The sequence below is a fragment of the Pezoporus occidentalis genome, unplaced genomic scaffold, assembly GCF_034315485.1.
Source record: "Pezoporus occidentalis ecotype Australia unplaced genomic scaffold, CSIRO_AGI_Poc_V1 ctg1, whole genome shotgun sequence".
Taxonomy (NCBI): domain Eukaryota; kingdom Metazoa; phylum Chordata; class Aves; order Psittaciformes; family Psittacidae; genus Pezoporus; species Pezoporus occidentalis.
This window is the reverse complement of record NW_026912778.1, coordinates 247,312-270,240: the sequence shown is the minus strand read 5'-3', so window position 1 is coordinate 270,240 and position 22,929 is coordinate 247,312. Positions and strand designations below refer to the sequence as shown.

The 22,929-nt window shown below is 38.4% G+C and overlaps 3 protein-coding genes across 3 annotated transcripts in view; 1 reads left to right on the top strand and 2 right to left on the bottom strand.

Annotated features, from left to right (window-relative positions):
* ASIC5 (acid sensing ion channel subunit family member 5) overlaps positions 1–3,627 on the top strand; it is a 28,249-nt gene extending 24,622 nt beyond the window's left edge. Inside the window, exons 9-10 of the mRNA XM_062607074.1 lie at positions 2,485–2,576; positions 3,186–3,627. Coding sequence (XP_062463058.1) covers positions 2,485–2,576; positions 3,186–3,385 — 292 coding nt within the window. The 3' untranslated portion in view covers positions 3,386–3,627. The remainder of the gene's footprint in view (positions 1–2,484; positions 2,577–3,185) is intronic.
* TDO2 (tryptophan 2,3-dioxygenase) overlaps positions 1–22,929 on the bottom strand; it is a 68,245-nt gene that overhangs the window by 36,474 nt on the left and 8,842 nt on the right. The window lies entirely within an intron of this gene.
* The window catches only part of GUCY1B1 (guanylate cyclase 1 soluble subunit beta 1), a 42,037-nt gene continuing 37,450 nt past the window's right edge, over positions 18,343–22,929 (bottom strand). Inside the window, exons 13-14 of the mRNA XM_062606094.1 lie at positions 22,551–22,677; positions 18,343–19,659 (exon numbers count right to left, since the gene is read on the bottom strand). Of these exons, the coding sequence (XP_062462078.1) occupies positions 19,636–19,659; positions 22,551–22,677 (151 nt within the window). The 3' untranslated portion in view covers positions 18,343–19,635. The remainder of the gene's footprint in view (positions 19,660–22,550; positions 22,678–22,929) is intronic.

The following is a 22,929-nucleotide window of genomic DNA, read 5'->3' as shown; positions in this document are numbered from 1 at the left end:
TTCACCCTTCCACAACTGAAGTCAATGAACCACCTAAATAGATACTATATTAAGTTGCTTTCTCTCAACCCATTCTCAAAGGAAACTCTGTAAGCACTGATGAGTTAGGTTTTAGTGTAGCAATAATATCACAAGTTTATTATTCTTTTCTATTGTTAGTAGAATCCACTAATACAGTTTATATTATAGAAGTTATTTAGAAAATATTTAGTACAATATTAACCCTTATGAGACAGCAGAAGAGTGAAATAGCACGTTTCTGTGTGACTGAAAAGACTACACAGCAAAGGAGTAGGTCTATGCCCAAAAGAAGGGACCTTTTAGCGTGAAAACATGTCTCAACAGTATTGACTACACCTTTTAACCAGGAAATGGTGTTAGAACTTGTTACGCATAGTGCTGTGTCACTCAGCAGTAGCATTGAGCTGACAACCTACATACTTTTAATTTCATAGAAGAGATATCATATATGTTTATGCTTTAATAGAGCATACATGCCTTATGGTTACCATATAATAAATTGATACCAGAGTTCCTTGCAAGCAAGTATTACATCTTCAGAAATAGAATGATTTTGAGTTTGAAAGATACTATCTAGTGGTCAAAGAGCATTTAATACAGTTTTATAGACTGAACTGCCTCTTGCTCACAGACACAGATGTTAACAGTGCAAGTATTAAGACACGCTACATGAATTCATAGTGTCCACACATTGAAACAGAATCATAGAATCATAAAATAGTTAGGGTTGGAAAGGACCTTAAGATCATCAAGTTCCAGCCCCCCTGCCATGGCAGGGAGACCTCACACTAAACCATGTCACCCAAGGCCTCATCCAACCTGGTCTTGAAATACGTTTCTAAAGAACTGCATAAAATTTGGCTAATGAAATATCTGTATTTCATTGTTTCAGTGACTTCACTTTTCTTACTCTTGAGGCCATCAGTCTACATATGTTTACATGTGAGCAGTAATTATGTGAATCATAGAATAGTTTGTGTTTGAATGAACCTTTAAGGGTCATCTAGTCCAACCCCCTGCAATAAACAGGGACATCTATTAGATCAGGTTTTTCAGTGCACTGTCCAAGATGACCTTGAACACTTCCAGGGATTGGAAACTACTCTCTGGCCAACCTGTTCCAGTGTTACACCACACTCACTTTAAAAAATTTCTTCCTTATATCTAGTCTGAGACTATCCTCATTTAGTTTAAACCCATTACCCCTTGTCCTGCTGCTACAGACCCTATTAAGAAGTCTATCTCCAGCGAAGATTATGAAAATCAAACATGTTGTTATATGCAAAAGTATTAATCCTTATTATCTTTGTTGATTATTTTATTGTCTGTAAACATCATGCATGATTCAGTAATTATTCAATTAAGCAAGTGAAAATAAAGAGCATTCCCCTGTTACCAAGCCTTAACCAATAGGATTCCTGCCCCTGTATTAATGAGTACCTATTCCAAACTATAAAACATTGAAATCTACTTCTTTCTGAAAATGTAAGGAGGGAAAAGTTAAATATTTATTTGGATAATTCTGCTAGCAACTCCATGACAATGGTAGGAAGTCTTACTAATAGAAGTTATGAAAATGATATTATTTTTATTATTCAGTGCTATCTTGAGTTTTAGAATTATCACCTAAAGATACAGAAGTGATTATTTTGTACAGCAAATATTTCATTATCATGAATATTGTTAATGAGCTCATTATCACTGTCAAGCCAAAAATCTGCAGCTCTTTGCACTTCTGAAGAATAATCAGTACTTTTATTCTTAAAGGTCCATCATTATGTTTGCAATCAGGTTTTTTTTTGTCTGGTTTATTCCACAATCATTAGGTTTATATTCTGTTCAGGAGTTAGGCAGATTCTTTCGGCAGACATGATATCAATGATGAGCTCTTTACTCACACTGAATAATTTCACAGGTCTTGCTCCAACTCAGATTTAACTACTCTTCCACTTTTGCAACAGACAAGAATATAATCTACAGATGAGGTAATTAGGTAATAATTAGGTAAATGAGGCTATTAGCACAGGATAGAACTAAACATCTGCATATAGGACAAAGCCCCTTCTGCACAAACATGCTCATTGAAATAAGCACAATTAAACAGCAGTTGCACACAGGAGCAATAAACTGTGCTTTCAAGCACTGTATCCACTGTAGTTCAGGATGCTTGACACTTTCACTAAAGCTTATCTCTGTGACCCTTAAAAAGTACAAGTCTATCTCACAGTACAGATCTAGAGTTACTTTCTCAGCACAGCCTGAAGATCTACTCCTCTGATAAGCTTCTAACTGTTGGCATTAGAAAATTTTTCCTTCAGTCATTTAACTCATTTTGGTAACACTCTAATTGTTCTTTAAAAGACACCATCACACCTTCCTGACTCTGTCCATGCTGATAAACATTGCTGAAAGTGAATAGCAGTCCTGAATGTCTCTAGTAAGGCTGTATGTGTTTGTCATTAGGCAGAACCTTGTGAGTATTGACATTAAATATAGTGATCTGAGCTACAAAATAACTCAGCAGCAGAAGGCCTTGACTATATCCGAGTTGCTTGGTAAGTGAATGTTTAACATTTATTTACTGCTGATTAATAATTAAACTAAAGTAGGCCACACAAACAAACCTGGTTTTTATTCTATCCGTTCCCGAGTCATAGCCTACGTGGGTTTCTAAACAGAAAGCAATGCCTTTTATGTTATAATGGTAATAATCATGTCTGCCCCATGGTCATTTTTGATACTCTCTCCTCTCATCCCATTAAAGAACCCACAGTATGGGCAGCAGCTGAGAGTAAGAATTAAGTCTGGCACTGGTTTACGGCTGTATCACACACAGGACTGTAAGAATACTGATGTTTACGGGATTCAGAGAGGAGAGGGAGAACATGGGGAGGAGATGCAGGAAAACAGCTAAAAAGACATAGAAACAGGAAATATTTTAAGTATCTGTTTCACAGTGGATGTGTTCTGTTTATCTTCTTTATTTAGAATTTTAAGAGACACATTAGTCTTCTCTTATAAACATTCTTAAGAATATTAATTCTGTTTTCTTAAAGCAATGGATTATTTATATTGAATTTATTTAGCACTTGAACCTGGCAAGGTTTGGTTTCCTTGTTGGACTAAACTAAAATGCTTAGGATGTTTATTTCCTTCTTTTACAGCTGATGTAGGTGGCCAGCTTGGATTGTTTTGTGGTGCCAGTATGATTACAATCATAGAACTGCTCGAGTACATTTTTACTAACTTCTGCTGGATGTGCATCTTTCTTCTATTGAAAGCTCCTGAAATGCCTCAATGGAACAACCCATCCCACAACCACCCAACATACAAGGAAAAAAAGAAAGGAATACAAGAATGTTAGTGTCTTGTAGAAGCACAGAATTGTTTCTGCCACTTCTCTTCCTGTCTAAGACACAAACAAAACAGTAATATTTTGCATTGCTCCCTTCCCTGCACTTCTTATTCTTCCTACTTTTTATTACCTGGAACTATTTAACTGTGCTAAGAGTGAACTTTGGAAAGTCTCACTTTCTTTCTCATGTAAAGAAAAACAGAATTTTTGCCTAAAATTTTAAGGAATTACCAATTTTTTAAAATAACAGAGCAAGTTAACATACTTTACAATAACAATGCAATTTAACATTTCTGAACCAGTTCTCCATTTTGTGGGAGGACATAATAAACACATCAAATTAATACACACAAGCTTCTTAACCACCATAAAGCTGCATTGCTGAAAAAGCATTTGCCTTATTAACAATGAAGTCTTTGCTAGTCACTTACAACTGTTACACGTTCCAGTGAGGGATACCCTAGCTTTGCCTATCAGAGTTAGGAGTATGCCTAAGAACTTCTACAGTTTTATCCATCTGTCTGAAATGCATTAAAAAATTAAATGAGTCTGCAGCTACCATGGGGAACCACAAGGCACCTGAGTGGATGGCAAGTGGGCAAACATAGGTCAAGTTCAGAGTTTAATCACAGAATCATATGAAATGCGTTACCTGTGTCATATTAAAAATCAGTGAGGGTAAGATTTTGTGGGTTTGATGCTGAATCAGGCTTCCTGAATGTTTATTCCTTTAGAAGCACTCAGAAAAGCTTTTGTGCTTTCCTACTTCTGTGTGGGCCTATAGAGCAGTAGTGGTTAATAGTCTAATGTTTTTAAAGAAGACTTCTGTGATTAAATAGAATTCCAAAGATGTGGAATAGTGCAGTGTAGATAGACATGCTTTCCACTGCTCCCAACACTAAAGCTCATAGAACAAGTTTGCACTGGAGGGGGGCCTTGTGTTCTTTTTGAGTACAACATCTTAGTAAACAGCATGATATTTTTTAAATATGAAAGTTAATAGGATAATTTCAATTTATACAATTGAATTAGACAGTATATCTTTAATGCATGTCTTTCTCTAGAATAGGTCTTTACAGTTCTGCACAAATTCATGTTTCCTGACAGAATCTATCAATCAGAGCCTCTGATGCACTTGGAGGTGCCAAACAGACTGGATGGAAATCCTTAAGGAGAGGCTGACAGAAAACAGTCTTGTAAAAGATGCACCCAAGACTAATTTTAAAACAACATAATAAAGGATTATCCTGATTTGAAGCATTGGCTTCTTCTCAAGTAACCATACATAATAGTAATAGGTAACTGTTCACTTGAAAACTTAGTTTTCTAGACTTTGCTAATCAAAACATTTTTACATTAGAAAGCTTACAAAGGCTACAGCATCATACCTTCTTGAACGATGGTTCCCCAGTTGGTGCCTGGGCTCTACAACCCTCAGACTACCCAGAAGCATGCCTCTGCGCTCTTATGGCAATGCCGTGCCAAAAACTCCAGGCAAGCAGTCATAGCCATTCTCTGTAATTCACACTATTATTCCATACTGTCTGCTCAGATTCAGCCACTATTAATGAATTATTTTCTACACAGAAAGTAGTAAGTGTACTGACTAAGCAGCCAAATCTTTAAAGTTAGACATAAAATAATGAAAATGCTACTATTTGGCCATCACTGGCAACAGCTTCTCATCTACAAAAGTCCCAGGATTCAGGAAATGAAGGAAATGGTTTTGCTTCCTAGAAAAAGGTGCCTCGATTTTACTCCTTAGTAACTGCAGGCTTAAGAGGTCTTAGGTTAACTTAGAGATATTTTTGCTCCGTTCTTTTTTATTAGTAATTTCTGCTGGGACTTTTCCCCCCCATCACTATCACCAACCACACACACGCTTGGAACAGCAGCTGTACAAAAACACCTATCTAACCCACTGTCATCCAAGGCACATTTTTGCCAATGCAGAGGAAGAATGGAAAGAACACAGCAAACATACTGCAATATTTCCCTAAAGATTTCTCCCAGCTTCAATAGTTTACAGCCGTGGATTTCTTAAGCCAGAAGAAATTATGGGTTTGGAAGCTGGAATCGGGTATTATCTGGCTTGTGGATAAAAATAAAAGCAGAAGAAAGATTAAACACAGTAATCCATCATCCCTTGTATTTTCGAGATCAAAGTGGTTTGTGGCTATCAATCACAACTATTTTTTTTTCTTTCCTTCTACTAATAAAGACTACAAAAAAGAAAATTAGTATTGTAAGGACTAAACAAAAGAAAGCTGGCATCTCTTCTGCTGTGTCAAAAGTTCGAGTGAAGTGAAGCACAGAACATGCTAAAGAATGAGCAAAAAGACCCCAACAAGCCAACAGTTCTCTGAAAGAGAAGGTACTTGCATCTTTGCTTAGTTTAACAAGACTAAAATTACTTTTGCTTACTCCACTGACTTTAGAAAAGGACAGCTGAAATCGCTGCTTGGTTATAGATTCTTCTAACATACATGGCAAAAGTAGCTCTGAAGAAAGCTGAACAAAGGCTGGTGTTCTGCCCAAAGTCAAGTGACAGACTCAGATGGCTTTTTTGCAACAATGGCTTGTGATGAGATTATATAAAGCAATTGATTCCCCAGCAGAGCTAAATTTAGAAGTGTGCTGTGCAGCAGAGCAGAAGTAAGGGTGCTTTTGTACTTTGATGTATGACTACTGTTCTATTAAGGCAACAGGATTTTTTAAAGTTTTTGGAAAATATTCTGCTTTACTGTCTATGCAAAGATGACATACCTATAAGGGCAGCAGAAGCAAGATATTTTAACAGTTCGATCAGATCATCTCCCAGGTTAGCATTACTTTGCTGTTTATTTGTTTTGTTTTCACAAGTGCATGCCCAAGTAGAAATATTAGCAAGCTTTTTGCATGCTTATTGTTTGATTCTAAAATGTTAGTCCTAACAATGAAATTAGTGACATGATTGGGAAAGCCCCCCAGGCTCCTTCCAAATCCTTGCCTAATGTGCACAAAAAGATGAAACACGGAATTCTGTAGCTAGAAATGCGCCAGCCTGACGATGACACCCTCCCACTGGTCCAAAGTAGTGATGCACAATAAAAAATAAAATTGGGACATTTTAAAACGCATTCTGCAGAAGTTGTTAAACTTTATTTAATACTGTACAGAATACCATGCTGCTGCATACAACATTTTCTGAAGAACAGAGGAAGGTATTTTTAGGTTGTGTGGATAATGACCTGTGTTTGGTTGCTCTGTATTTTATGATTGTATTGTTGCATTCTTTTATGCATTGTATTCATTTCCACATCCTTGGGCAGCACATCAGAATATCACAAGTAGCTCCTGGTACAAAGAAGACAGCTTTATGAACTACCAGATAGAGAACTTGTCCTGATAGATTGGGATTGAGGGAAGTTGGAGATTGTTAAAGACTTGCATCACATATTTTGACAAATTTCTTTAGCTCATTTCCTTTCTTCTTCTAACTAAGATATTTCACAAGTCTACTATTGCAATTTATGTGTCAGACATCTCAAAAGGAGTGCCAAAAAGTAAGGATTTATTCAAGGAGATATTCGTATTTTGGCCAAAGAGCTCAAGAAACAGGCCTGGCACTTGCTTATTTGCCAAAACAAAATGAACACAGAACAGCCTGTACAGGAGAAGTATTTGGATCAGACTTTTATGGAGTAGATTAATTCATTGCAGCAAATCGCCAGTAGATGCCCCACTAACTTTAGACTTCTGTTCCTCAGCCTTCTCATGGGTGGAGTTGATTTCTCAACATCTTTTATGGAATTACTCAGTATAACTTCAAACCGTCTGATTAATGATGTATGAGTGAGGTAAATATTTCAAAAGGAGTGCTGGCAAACCTGACATTATTTAGCCTGAACCGACAGCATCTTTGCTGCACAATGTTTAAATTCATTTCCAAGGTAAAAGAGCAAAAATATACAGCCATCCCCCTTCTGCATCAAAATAAGCTGATCAAAGTATCTCTCAAGGAGCTTATAGAAACCAGCTGAGTTTTCTTGCTTAAGAAAATACTGCTTAAGTTAAAATAAGAATTTCCACAAAATAAGAATCACCAATTCTTTAAGCTGAAACTATACAGTAAAACAGGAATTTCCCTATACACTCACTCAAGTTTGGTAGCTAGCTGTGTCTATCCTCTCACCCTGATACAAGTGGTCACACAGTGTGTGAATCTGTGCTAGCGAAACTTCAGGAAAGCAGTCTTCCTCAGCAGAGTAATACCCCATGGCAGCATGATATAAGCCCGTGGTTTCTTATGGCTCCTTTCCACTTTAGCACTGCTCTGGGGTTTCTCTGTATTTTGGAAATCCAAGGATCATCATGAGATTCTAAAAAATCCCAGACCTAGATAAACCATAATGGATCACTCATACTGCCTGTCAAAGTACACAGTATTTTAGAAGTGCATATCCCTTATTACGCTATAAACATTAGTACATCTAGTCACTGTAACTGTATCCTAAGTTAAACACATTCTCAGACTGAGACTTGATGTGCTATTAAACTTAGGATACAGGAAATATTGCCAAGCTCATACTGTAGTAATTGCTTACTGCAATGTTGAAACATGACTGGGTTATTAACAATAAGCTCTGTATGAATGGGGTAGAATGGGATACTGCTGTAGATCCACGGCTAGTATCACATCTTGCTGATGCTGCTTATGACCATCCCTTGTCCTGTCAACCCTCTGGCACTGTAAGTCTCTCTATGCACCAGAAGCAACTCACCTCTGCTGACTCCTCACTAGAAACGAAGTGTCCACAAGAAGAGGGGAAGCTTCTTTAGAAGATAAAAACTCCCAAATGCCCTTCCCACTGCACACACAACCAGTGTCCAAACAGGGGCTCCCTTCCTACCCATCTCCTATCCCAGGACAGATGCACTCAAGGTGATAATTTTTTGTTTGGTATTTTTTAAGCCTTTTGGGGGATCAGGAGTGCTTCCACAAAACTTCTTCAGGAGTGCTTCTACAAAAGAGAGATAGAGATCCACACATGTACCTTTTCTTTCCAGACTCAAATACTAAAACCCTTCTACCTCTAGTAAAGCATGTCATTTTTCTGTATGAAGCCTGATTAAGTGCATATCTTGCTTTTGCCTTCATAATTGTGGGATTTTCAATACGAAAAATGACCCTGAGCCTAGAAAATACAGTAATACTTCCCGTACGCTGCAGGGTCCTTGATGAGAAGAAGGTTTGTAGTCCACATTATAATTGTTAGGATTTCTGCTTACTTTGCAACACTTTCAAAGCCACTCTCAACTACCCACTTGTTTCGAGTTAAAGTGACTAACACCTAGATCAACACAGCTTGTGGCCTTCATGGGTCTCAATCTAAGCACAGCATTGGGTTTCTTTACCTACTTCTACCTATTCAAGACTTGGCAAGTAGGCATTCAAGGCAGGATTCATGACTATATATTTGACCATTGTGACGTATCATCACATACTTAAAGGCTTCATTTTAGACTGCGAATGAACCGAAGATCAGAAATAGGAAGAGTTACAAGAAGGAAGACTTTTGTACACAAGCTGTGAAAAATGTGGGCTTCGGAGCTGCACAAGTGCCATGGAATACGCAAAACCTGTTCATTAAAAAACAAGATTTGCTTCTGGTGTTGTTCAGCTCAACCCATGCCTCCCACAACAATGACTCAATTGTTAATGCAGTTTCCATAACTGATACTCCCAAGAACTTTAGCTAAGAATTTTAATATAACCTCTTTTCCTGGGGTAGCCAACGGGTCTTTGTATACAGTAGTTGACGAAGAAAACATATTTAGAAAGACTATGACTCCTGCTAATAGGACTAGCCCTGGTGGATATTTTCCTGTTGGTCACCTGGCCTGCTACATTTGTAAGCCTGAATGAATCCTTAATGCTTCTAGCCACCATCTGCAGGAACGGTATTATTTGTCACAGACTTGATCCAGACTTCAGTGGAAATTTTTCAATCCAAAACTGCCGAACAACTTCAGCCCATGTCCATGTAAACTCACAGTTCACTTACAGCTTGGGATCTAGTCTGGAAGTGTTACAGCATATCTCGATCTTTTCCTGCAGTCCGAATAAATGGAATTTCTTTGAGCTGTTTTAGTTCAAACTTCTGAGCAATGTACGAATGAAAAAGGCAAATAATGCCCCACATGAAACAAACCAGGTATGAGAAAAAACCCAACCATTTAACTGGAGAAACATCACAAAAAGAAGAGAAAGGGTTAGTTTTCAAAAGAACAGAGTATTTCTTGTGACACTTCCGATAAGAGGTATGGTCTGTATCTCCGAGGAAAATGAGAAGGGCTGAAGGTCCAAACAGTTCCTGTGCTAAGGAAAACCCTACACATTTGCCTTTTTTCCTAACCTCTGTGTCTTTTGTAACACCAAATAGGAAATATGCCTTCTAAACACAGAACCTGCTATTGAGTTTGCACTCCACAATGGAGTTAAGCTCTGCTAATTAACCCTTACAGGAGCTTTCATCACACTCTCACAGTTTAAGGTCAATAAATATATTTCGGAACTCAACTGCATAATTCTGACATTGTTCCTTTCAACAGAGGAAAGAACATAAACACGTTCACAAACTGATCACTTCTTTACATGATTTTAAGACCAGCCCCAGGGTGCCCTGTAAGGAAAATGTGCAACATTCACTTATCAATATGGATTTCATTTACAACAAAATCCTATGCAACAGTGGTTAGAGCTAGACAGATTCTGGAGGGTTACATCAAGGATAAAATTTGGCTACTATTTTTCAGTTTCCCTATCTGCATTTATAAACACTAGGTTACCCAAAGGCTCTCCACCTTCTAACAATCAGCTGAAAAAGGTTGGGAGTTTTTGAGATTGGTAAGCAATCAGCCATCAGAATAGCTGTCCTGCTGAGAAAGCTACAAGAGGAACGGATTTATATCATGTATTCTGACTGCATGACTTTGCTATGTATTGCTAACCACAGCTTAATGAAATAAAGCATATACAGGGCTTGTTAATTAAAATAAATGCACAGTTTACATGCATCAACAGATGAACTTCCACCCTAAGAGCGTGAAGGATAACGGAACAGACACCAGATACCAGGCAGTGCCCAGCCTCATAAAAACAATTCTTTTAGCCATACTTACAGAATCAGTGCCCAACCTCTGACACTTTTTTTCTTGTTAAAAGTGAAAAAAGCAGCAACATTGCTTTACAATGCTTCTTCAGGTGCTGATGGGAAGAAAGTCCTCAGTAGGGACCAGAGCCTCCAGCACCTTACATGCCAATCTTCCTTCCCCCAGTCCCTTGCAGCCACAGAGCCATACCCCTTCTTCTACAGACCAAGGCAGGTGCTGCTCATGCAAATGCCCAGAAAATGAGAGGGGCCCAAATGTGGCCTAATGCTCAGAAAACATCAGTTCTCCTTTGTCCTACAGATTTCTGATTATCTATTCCACCTGCCTCTGTAGGATCGAAACGGGCATCAATGAAAAAGCCACATAGTGCTTAAAGCTATTCCCCAATGCAGCTGTGTGCCAGTGGGTGGGGGTTGTTCTTTTCATCACCTGATTTCCTGCTTATGTCCCTATTCTGATTTTTTTTCATCAAGCCATGCACTGGCAGAATTCACACATATTCTTGCATATAAGGCAGAAGAAAGCCGGTTTTGTTTTTCCACAGGCAGGGAGTTTCCCAGGATGTGCTCCTTTGGAAGCAGGAGACATTCCATCCTGACCCAGCTACTGTGGTTAGTAGCACTAGTGGCTTATGGATGTTCGCAAGTACACGGAGCAAGTAGAACTATTCTGATAAATGCAACCCAAAGTTTCTATCTCCACTGTTGAGACACATGGAAGGGAAAAGGGACTGTTACAGGAACAGCTGAGGAAAGGAAGTAAAGACTCTAGCATCAGTCCATCCGGTTTATCCAGATCCTCATAAATGAAGATTGTGCAGTAGTTTGAAAGCGCTAGAATTGTAGAACAAAAGCATCAGACTTAGGGGCTTTTGGCATACTCCACTGTGAGCAACAGCCTGGAAATAATATACCTTTTTTTCTTCCAAGTGTTTTCAATCCTGTCTCCAATTCAGTAACACTTAATGAAACTTTTTTTGTATATTCACCGGAGGGCTGTGGTCAAAATGAACATAAGACAGAAGAAATCAATGTGCAAAATGGACTACCCTGCATTAAGAGTAATACTGTTGGTCAGTAGAAACTGGAAACTCCTAGTAGAGAAGTGAGGACTCCACAAGAGAAGCCACTGCTGAAGTGCTGACAAGCTCTTTCAAACAACTAATTCAATTGACAGACCAGTTAAGTGCCCTAACATATGTCTTGCAGAAATGTTGCAGTTGCTGCAAGACCCCAGGTTGAAAAGACAAAGGAGGCAATAAAATTGACAGTTATGCAAGCAGAAATGACACAAAATATCTTCTTTGAGGAACTATCCATGAAATATGAAACGGAAAGTTTAGAAAGATGTGGTATTAAGGTATATTTGGCTTGGAAGTCTTAATTAAAACAAACAATTGCCTCTTCAAATAGGATCTGTTTTGTAACAAGTTTTTGTTGCTTTTAGGACACTGCTAAAAGCTTCCTGTAAAGGGAGTTCTAGGAATGTTGTCTGCCACTTGAGAAAAGTTTAACTCATTTATCTTGAACTGGGGTTGTTATGTAGCACTGCTGTTACATAATCCTTGCAAAAAAAAGTTATGAATAGAATTTTAACCATCTCTTATGCAAATACTGGAATATTTTATCTTCATTCAGAACAGGTTATACATACTCTTACACATGACAGCTGTTACAATGCAAAGTATTGATACATCCATCAGAAGCAAAACGTCTGGTTTGTATATTCCTGAAGTGAAATGTAATGAACCGCATGATGTATTTTAAATATCTTTAACACCACCAGTATCAGATGAACAAACCACAAAAATTAAACTGATGTCTGAAGTCCAAAGCAGTTAGAAGTCAGTTAGAACTCAAGAAGGGAAAGGCTTGTCATTTTCTTGGGGGTGGTGGGGGGCCAGTGAACCAAAAGGATGGACAATGTCCCTTGATAAGTGTACAGCATGGTTTGGGGGTCATTCCCCCAGTAAATAAGGTTGAAGTGAAAATTGAGGTTGAGCCTATCGCAGAGGTAGAGATCTGATTATTAAGCCAGCACTTTTGTCCACAAAGCCTTTCAAGTGTTATAAAAGGAACAATGGAAATGAATATAACAAATTTGACAAATCTTTGTGTGTTGAAGGAAGCAATTGCTTTCAAAATTAAATATTTTCCTGCATAACAAAACTGACCTTTTCTCCCAGCAATCAAAGCAAAGCAGCTGTTATTTCCATGGTCTTCCTTAGGAGAATTGAGTATCTCAAAGAAGCTAGATCTTCCAACAGCTGCTGACTTCAGATTTTGCAGTCTGTATGCAACTCTTACTATGAGCAAGGGTGTACAGGACACAAATAGGTGCAGTTCAAGGCGCCTATCTGGTCAGTGATTAATTCCTCATCTTTTAAACAGGAATACTGCAGGCACAGCAAAGGGCTAACCGCCTGCTAGTCAGGAGAAAGCCAACAACTAGGAAAGTGGCCCTCTGCTGCTTCCCTAATACCTGCAAGATCCTGCTTGCTCTAACCAAAAGCAAGCCTCCAGCAGCCAAGATAAGCACATTGTCTCCAGGCTATGGGCCAGCTGCTTCTCTGTACCCTTTTGCCAAGATGGCCATATGTCGTGGTTTAAACTCAGTCAGGTAACTCGTTCACTCACTCCCCACCTTCTTTCCCTCCCCCTCTTCCTGGGGGGACAGAGAGGAGAATCGAAAAGAATGCAACTCCCACGGGTTGAGATAAGAACAGTTTAGTAACTAAGGTATAACACAAATCACTACTGCTACCACCAGTAATAATAATGATAAAGGAAATAACAAGGGAAGAGAATACAACACCTCACCACCAGCCGACCGATAACTTGGCCCCCAGCCCAACCAACCGCCGATCAATACCCCCTCCAACCCCGCAGTGCACCAGCCCTTCCGGGTAACTCCCAGTTACCTCCTGGGCATGACGTGCTGTGGTATGGAATACCTTTTTGGTCAGTTTGGGTCAGGTGTCCTGTCTCTGCTTCCTCCTGGCTTCCCTCCTCCCCGGCAGAGCATCAGGCTCACAAAGTCCTTGGCCAAACCAAAACATCATTTTTATCACCTCTGTTCCCAAGCCGAAAGTCAAAACACTGCACTGCACCAGCTACCAAGGAGGAGAAAAATGACTGCTACTGCTGAACCCAGGACACCATAGCAGGGGAGGTTGAAAAGAACCTGGAGGTGCACAGTCCTGCAGACACAGCGCGCTCTTTGCCCCTTCCCTGTCTGGCAGCAGGCTTGGGATTGCTCATCAGACTTCTGGGTGTCCCTTCTGGGTATCTTACACAGTGCTGGGACAAAACCACTCACCAGCACCAGGTCACCTCTTGAGGCCTTACTCAATATCTGCTCATGAATCCACACCTCCAGAGGCACTGTCCTTAATCAGAAGAGATGTAGCGTGCCATCTGTGCCCATCCCGATCCCACAGCGATCAACATATTTAAGTTGCGCACTTAGTAGGTAGGTACAATCTCCTGCACCTCCTTTCTCCTTTTTCCAAGTGAGGGCATATGAAGGTTAGGCCATTTGGAGAGTGCAAGAGGAAGGGTAATACAGCATTTGCAGCCAAAGCTACACTGTGTGCAGGTTCTCTGATTAATTTTGGCTTTTCTTCCTCCTCATTCCTGTAAAACATCTGCAGTCTTATGAATTATCTCCAGCCATGATCCATCTGTGGAAGTGAATTATTCCTGCAGTCTGTGTGTTTGTTTAACCCAGAATTTACTGGCTGCCTTCACTAAGAGTTTTGCCTGGGTATTTGTTGCAAACTCTTACATCCTGTAACACAGCTAAGGAGGCTACAGTCCGCTCTCTTGGCAGAGGTGATGGCCCAACACAATGTCAGCCAGCCAGAAGGACACAGAAAGACAACCTCCACTCTACAGGAACATGGTGCAATGTTTGTACTCATGTCACAGCATAACAAACATAAAGTAACTCAGCACCAAACACACAGCTCATCAATTAGCTGCTCATTTACAGGGAAAGCTTTACCTTCTAATCGTGTATAAACAGATAATAAACATCCAAACATGGCAGGGTAAAACTATCAGATTCACAGCAGCTTCTCCTACAGACTTCAATTCCAAAAAAAAAAAACAACCCACAAACAAAAGACACATTTCAGGCAGCTCCTGTTCCACCCTTGTATGACCTGTTGGACAGTGTTGTCTTTTCTGTAGCTTCAGGGCAAAGCAAGGCCCTTCCGTTACATCTTCCCAAATGTTTTACAGCATATGATACTTTCCCTTTAGCCAGTTTTGAGTTGCTGCCCCAGAAAAATGACTCTTCCCTGCTCCAACAAAGCACCTCTACCAACTTCACTGCCACTACCTCAGGATGGCGCTGAAAGTCAGGTCTGAATCTGAGAGCTATAGGCAGGATCACACACAAAACAATCATTACAGCTTTGTCAGCCTTGCAGAGCTCTCAAAACCTGATACCGGCGTCTGTGATATCCATTTTGTTGCCTTCAAGACTGTTTTAATGTTCTACACAGACTGCCTGGTATTATTGTAGCAACAGGGAAGAAAATACTAGCACCCAGAAGCTAGAAAAGCACTAGCACCCAGAATTAGAAAACATGACATCATCTGACAGAGACCAGGCTCCTCCATTAGTCCAGAAGGAACATAAAACTGGGACTGGCAGCTCTTCCAGTGGAGACCTACCCAGACAGATTTATTGTTTGGCTACTGCACGATCTCCCATGTTCCAGCAGCTCTTACTTTTGCAGGTTCTTTCTGAACAATTTATTGGAGAGGTTTTAGCCTGTTGGGGCCAGAAATGAAGATTATGAAAATAATGAAGATAATGAAAGATAATGAAGATAATGAAAAAAGGAATTAGTGGCCTTTTTGAAGTGTTGGCTGAAGTGAAGGTTCATTTTGGTTTTTTTTAATAGTCTATGGCACTCAGTCAGAAAGCAGTGTTTCCTACTGCTGCAGTGCCATAGTGCCAGAAATATGTGGTCCTAAGATAAGTTAGTACCACAGTTAAAATGTGACATACCTGGGAATGCAAGAGACAATGGAGGTTGTCTTCAGCTGTAGTAGTGTTTTCCAACATTTACCAAAGATACCACACCTGGAAAATGAATCACGCCCAGCAAGGAGACTTAAGCAAAAAACCTAGGACAAGTATTTCTTAAACAGACGTTGAATTTTTCTTGGCATCTGTAGGATAAAACAACTAATTACAGCTTAAGAAAATATTGACATCTCCATTTTAACAATGTATGTACACCAAACCTTAAATTTACACTGTATGAGGTGCAGATGAGTAAACAATGTTTGTTTGCAATCTGAGACACTTTCTGGTCATTGTAGTTGGAGCTCAGGTGTTCCCCTCCTGTGCCTAGCTGAACCCTTCCCTGCCAATAACTGTGCAATAAAACATGTTTTATGTTAAACAAAAGAAGGACTGCAAGGACAGGGACCTTGAAAGTAATTATAAAGTGGTTTGATTTTCCACACGGTGCATTACAACACTATGCTCATACTGGTGTAGGATTCGAAACCAGCAATACTGAACTCAGAGTTTTATTTCTCATCTGAAAATCACGGCCATGTAGTTTTTGTGTGCTGGTGCTTGGTTTTTTTTTAAACAAAGGTCCAAGGACTATTGACCTAATTGGTCTCCACTTCTGGATTATGATTAACACCAGCTAGGAACTATGAACACTTTGTCTGCACTCAGCTAAGTTGTGTCATTTTAATCACAAGTCAGTTGTTTCAGCACTGGACAGGTTACCACACTTATCAAAGTGTAAAATCAATTTTGGAAGGCTAAAATGACCCTGGGAACCTGCAACAGAAATAAACCACACAGGCTTCAAGCCAAAGGTGTCCAGCATATGAACAGCTGAAAACAAATGTGTGCTAGCATTAGCTGACTGCTGTGAGTTCATAGACCCTCACCACATAAAATCGCTTTCCTTGAAAGTACAACTGTACTGTAGCATAAAGTTTGCACTAGGTGCTTTATATGTATTGAAATACCCATGATCATCTCTGAAAAAAAAAAAAACCAAACATTAACAAAGGCAATGCTAACTTGACTGTTGGGTATTTGGAATAGTCTGGAACAAAACCTTTATAACAGAGAACACACATCTTCATCCCAGAATAATAATCACAAAATTGTTCTTATATTCTCCGATTGTTATCTCCAAAATAGTCACATTGGCAGAAAGACCCATTGACCATTATGATGAAAAGGAACATTAGCCTTTTCCTGCTCATAACAAACAAAGAGTGAATTGGTGGAGACAGCAAGTATTGTTACAGTTTTTCCACAACTGTTTCCCAAAACCAGCCAGAAGACTCAGGGACAGTAGAGAAGAAAATAAGTAACACCTTGTATGTGCTGCTCTGGATTGGGGAATAATTTTTTTTTCTTTAAATTAGCACAGCTCTGCTTACTGGCATATTATTTGCTTCCCCCTCCTTGCCAAATAGGTGCATAAAATGACACCATTTTCAGACTCTCCCCCAGTAAAGAAGGATCTTGTTAAATGAAAAATAATACAGACCCTCTGTGTGTCCCTGGCAGTCAAATAAAACAGGACTGTAAGTCCAGTAACATCACTTTACTTGGAGATGATATGCCAACACAGTAACTGACAGAATTCATATACAGTAGCCTATAAGCTCCTATTTGTATCACTATGATGACTACCTGCTGACTGTCTGGAGAGGATGAATACCAAATTCTCTTCAAGTTCTTATGCTGCTTGGACATGATGAACCAACTTTTCTCTTCTTTTTAGCTCTGGAAATGCACTGAATAGCCATTTTACAGTTTGTGACAATATACATACATATAGTATTGACCTATCTACATAGTGAACAAGAGCCATATTAAAATACAGATGACTCAGGCCTTCCCCTGGCTCCATGGACACAGCTATCAAAGCTTCAGAGTACAAGAGTGTCTGTTGCACTACACAGCTTGGCTGCAACACAGTCACATATTTATTAGCTTTACATTTCACTGGAGTTTTCTTCAAAGAAAAGATTCAGAGCCTCAAGTTCCACCCAGCTCTTATTCATATCAGATGCCAGCCTATCATTTCCTATCTCCTTCTTGTGCATGTGATTGTCTTTCAAATGTGAGCTTATAAACATTATTAAGAAGGTGAAATATAAAGGCAGAGCAGTATTTGAGCGTTCTTCCACAGCTGGAAGTATTATACAGAAACTTCAGTTACTTCACAGCCATTTGCATGAATTATGTCAATGCACAACTACAGCTGACACAAATCCTGTCTCTTTAGCAGTCACCATTAATGTTTTTGGAGGCTTGATTAAGTGCAAATTGCTGTTGTGTAACTATTAGAGTGAGGGCAATCTCTCACAGAGTGCTGGGATGCGCTGCTGACAGTGAGATGATGGAAAGGAATGTATGTGGCTTCCTCTCTTCATTTCCCATTCTTAAAGCTTTGGTTGGTAATGTACATCCTGCTCAAAGTGGATGGCTAATAATTTTTGCTTGTTAAACACCGTCCAAGTTTTCAGGAAGTATATGCATTTTTTGTCACCTCGTCTACTATTTTTGGAGCACTAATCTGCACATTTTGAACACTAATTTGAGGACGTGGACATTCAGGACAACCTGAATATGGGAGAATCTTGGACATTTGCAAATATTGGAACAATGACCTGATAAATTATTTACACTTGGACTTAAATTATAGAATGGAGATCATACTTCTTTTGTGCCATCAACAAATCATCAACAAATGATCAACAACAATGAAATACAGCTTTCACCAAAAAGAGTCTCCACATTTCTGTAAGTCAGTGGAAAAAATAATTTATTGCAATTTCTTTTGCACATTAACATGAAACATTTATACATATATATTTTGTGCTGATAAGGTATACTAGATATAGACAAATTTATACACAAAATAATTGCACTATTCTATTTTATAATGCAAATATTCAGAAATTATCAGTCAGATAAGAACAGGTATTATTCACATAAAAATGCACTGTATATTGAAGTTATGGAAGGTTCACACATCTGAAACTGTCCACTTTTACTAACTATATCAGCTGATAAAAGACACTATGTCCCCTTAGAAGATTTGCATCCTTTGATTATCCATGATGCCTAGAATATTACCAGGTCCTCCCAAGGTATAAAATAAGTTCTAAAAATGAGAGAGACCGAACCAAAGGGCAACCATGACTACCACGACGGGACAGCACACCTTTCAATTCTGAGGGCTCCATCAGAAAAGAAAAGAATGAAAGCACTACAGGTGGTCTAAAATTGTCCAGCAATCTATGATTAACTTGACAACTTAATTTAGTTAATAAAAATCAATGACAAATACATTGCAAGTGAACAGCATTTCAGTAGAAGTACACTGGCACATGCTTCAAACGGCAATATCAGACAAACTACTGCCCCCTTTCAATACAGAAAATGTTTACATAGTGTAGACACAGGGAAAAAATGCAGGATGATATCGGAAGAGGAACCTTTTTCTAACCAGGAATTTACAGTGCATCAAATGTTACTCACAAAATGACTGGGAAGTATGGTAATAATAGAACTAAATCTGATAAACAATATTTATACAATCATTTTCATAATGCTGTTTTAGGTATTATTCTTTAAGATAGTTCTTCAGGTTCATTGCTCTGCCCAACAACTGAAATACCTATCTTTCCAGAAATGTCACTGACTGACATAACCACAATACTTCAGAGATGAAGATGAAGATGTGAAGCATCACACTGAAGTGGTTAGTTGTAGCGTGCATACTACAAAATTATTACTTGGCAGTAGGAAGGGCCACATGACTGACGTGCAAAAATGCATGTTAAAAAAAGAAAAGCTTGAAATACATGCTCATAGCAGAGATAACAATACCAAACATCAAGGGAAAAAAAAATCCATAGCAAGCAAGCCTGGAGAAAAATGGTGAGTATGATTCAGGAGCAGGGAAAGGACAACGGTACTGCACATGGCAATGGGAGATATGATGTGAAATAACATCCATAACAATCTTACTGCCTGGCACCCTATCTGGAGACAGTATTGTATCCTACCCAGCGTCCTCTTCCTCTTCCCTCAGCTTAGAGAGCATCTTGATTTGTTTCCTTGAATGCATGCAAGTAGAATTTGAGAAGTAAGGAATTTTTTTTGAAGCAACAACATGGTGGGTCAGTGCAGTGACAAAACATAGTTTACAACTTGCAACCAATAACAGTAAATAATAAAAATAATAAAACACAGAATAGATAATACACATTTCTTTTGTATGTGTTGTATGTTGGAATGTAATTATTTCTTATGTTCCCTGATGAATTATCAGCTCTAACTGAGATACTTTAAACTTGCTCCCACCAGTAACGTAGGGACAGAGCAGAAGAGAGATATTTGAAAGTGAGGAATGATGGAAACTGCAGTCAAACAAGTGAAGCTTTCTGCGAGCTTTATTTTTCACAACAAATCTGTTTCTCATGAGAGAAGCTGCAGCTGAACTTCTGTTAATAATGATAGTAATAATCTTATAACATGCAAACAAGTGGATGAAAAATTAACAATTGGTCACAGTTACTTTTGTTCTATGTGTATTTCTGATGCAAACCTATTTTTTGCTATAACAGTATCATGGAAGAGATAGGTGGAAAAAAGTAAAGAGGCAGCAGTCCAAATCAACACTGATTCTTGTAAATTCGGTGTTTCTCAGAAGTAACTACTGCTCATGGTGACTGATATTAGAGATGTCAATTTAGCAACCAAGTCTGAGTTATGCTGCGCTGCTCCAACCTTAATAGTTTTCTACAGGTTTAGCAGAAAGACACCATATTGTAAGCCTTGGTTTCACATCTCTGTGCCAGCTCTAAGTATTTTATCCCCTTTATTCACCATGTATTAATTACTAGGCTTAAGGGTTAAATATTACGCTGACAGATCTGCAAATGCTGAGGTAACTACTCTCTAAGGGATATAATGGAGAATATATCACTAATGTGAATCTATTGTAGATTTAAAGATTTTGGAGGTAGGAAACGTCACAGTAAAAGAATGATTAGCAGAAATATCTTCAGGATGATTAAAGAAATATTTTCATGTTTTCTTCTATAAGCCACTTGCAATATTCTGGAGTGACTTTTCAGGAAATTTACCATATGGTTTCTGAAAGAAATGTTAGCAGGCCATATTTGTTGTTATGAACAGTCCCCCTGAAATTAACGGCACTGCACATCATGATACATTAGCATGTGCATGTATTTGAAAAGTCAAGAGAGAATAAGATTCTGAAAAGAAAAACAAGACTAGACCCTTGCCTAAAGAAAAGCAATTACTCTAAGGTAACCAAACATAAAAAAATGGTTATCTGATTTCTGGTTTTGGATTACAGCTATCATGTAAAACCTATAAAGTGCCTGAAATAACATGGAGAGTACCTTCACAAGACAAACTGCAAACAGTTCAGAAAAACTTAAAGGATAAAACTCAGTGCATCTTTTTGTGTATGGACAGATGAAGTCATGCAAGTGAAAAGAATTAAAATATTATAGAGGATTATATTCTTTCACTTTTCAAACATGCATGAGGTTTAAACTAGGAAAATACCCATCTGACTCAGTACTCCTCTGAAAGTTTATATTTAAAATTACAATGTGCCCTGCTACAAATGATACGACATAATTTATAATGCAGAAAAAGTGAAAGGTATTTAATTAAAATATATTTTAAGCACAACTATAGATTTGAAAGAACAGTAGCCATGCGAGATTAGTTAATCTTGATTTAGAATAAAAAATGGAAAGTATTATCAAAAGCAGCACTCAGAATATTACTGTAAGCAATATATACCAAAATCCAGACTTCAGCAGTGTTAAAGTACAGGCTTTCCGCTGAAGTATAATACTGGTAGTTACCATTAAACAGTCAGTATTCAAATACTTGGGTACCAGTGGTAGTAAGTCTGGATTAGATCTACTGAAGAGCCTACTTTAACAGCCTAAATTTCATTTTCAGAAGCACATCATTATTCAGATGTGTAACTGATTCCCGTGACTTCAAGAATTATTTCAGCCAAGGTAACTGATGACTGTCATTATTTTAGTAAAGTGTATTTTTAAGATTAAATACATTATCTTACAACTCTTTTTGCATTAATTTAGGGCAAAATTCAAGCTATGTAAATAACTTTTGCCCCTTTTTTTCTCCCTGTTGACAATGGGTAGGAATGTATGCACCTGCTCAGCTATGGGAAATCAGCTGGCATACTGTAACCTGATTAAATGTCAAAGTTTGTAGCACACTTATGAGTTTAGATCTCATTGGCTTTCATTGAAATTTTGGTTAATTCATGCCCAGACTTCTGAAATTGAGGGATAAGTTTAAAGACCACTCAGTGCTTGAAGGCCTTTATCTTACATTATTTTGAGAAGATTTAGGCTCATATGTGATTTAGAAGAAATAGTTTTCACCCTGTGTATTTCTAAAGCAAGACCTCTATTATGCAACAGTCTGAACAAGCAGATCCATCTGGAGTTAAATGACCGTCATATCCATTAGGTGTGAACCTGCCTGCAAGCAGTTGCTGGACTATTGCCTAAATATTGAAGGAACATTTATTCACTCACTGTAAGAAAATAAATGGTGAATTTTGAACTGCTGATAACCAGACATGTTAGCTAAACAGAAATTGACATACTGCAAAATCTAGTACAGTGAAGAAATACGTAAGAAAACGGAGATATAAATACTTGAACACTTGGCATTCTCTCAAGGAGTTTTTAAAGTACGAGAATATTTTTTCAGGGACTGCATAAACTGCAAAGACAAATTATCAAGGACTTTTATGTGCTGTCAAGATAGTAAACACATTAATGATACAGTGTTGTACAAAACATTTTTTCTAGAGAACATTTAGTTTTGTGAATGCAAATGGATCTCAGTGGTTTAGATTAAATTTGTCATGTTTATGCCTTGTTAAAAATATAAAATAAAATTACATGGGGGTTAGTCATACCTCTGTCTCTGTACTTTTTCTGGACAAAAACCAAACCTGCATTGGTTCTTTTTTACCCTTCATAGAAACTGGACCCCTGTACTCCAGGTGGAACTGAGGATCAGAATTTTCTGGTGCCATAAGACACCTGAAATTAAGAGAAAACATGTAAGTGTATGCAGTCTGCATGCGTGCCACGTACTATACAAAATATTAAACATGATACAGATATATGAGCAGCAACTGAGTCAAAGCTATCTCCAGATCATTATTACATTTGCATACCAATAAAGATATATCATAATGAGTCTGCCATACAGTTTCACGAGAACTGATATGTTTAAATAACATGTTGTAGGACTCCTATCACTTTCAATTTCAGAGACACTTTGATGTTATG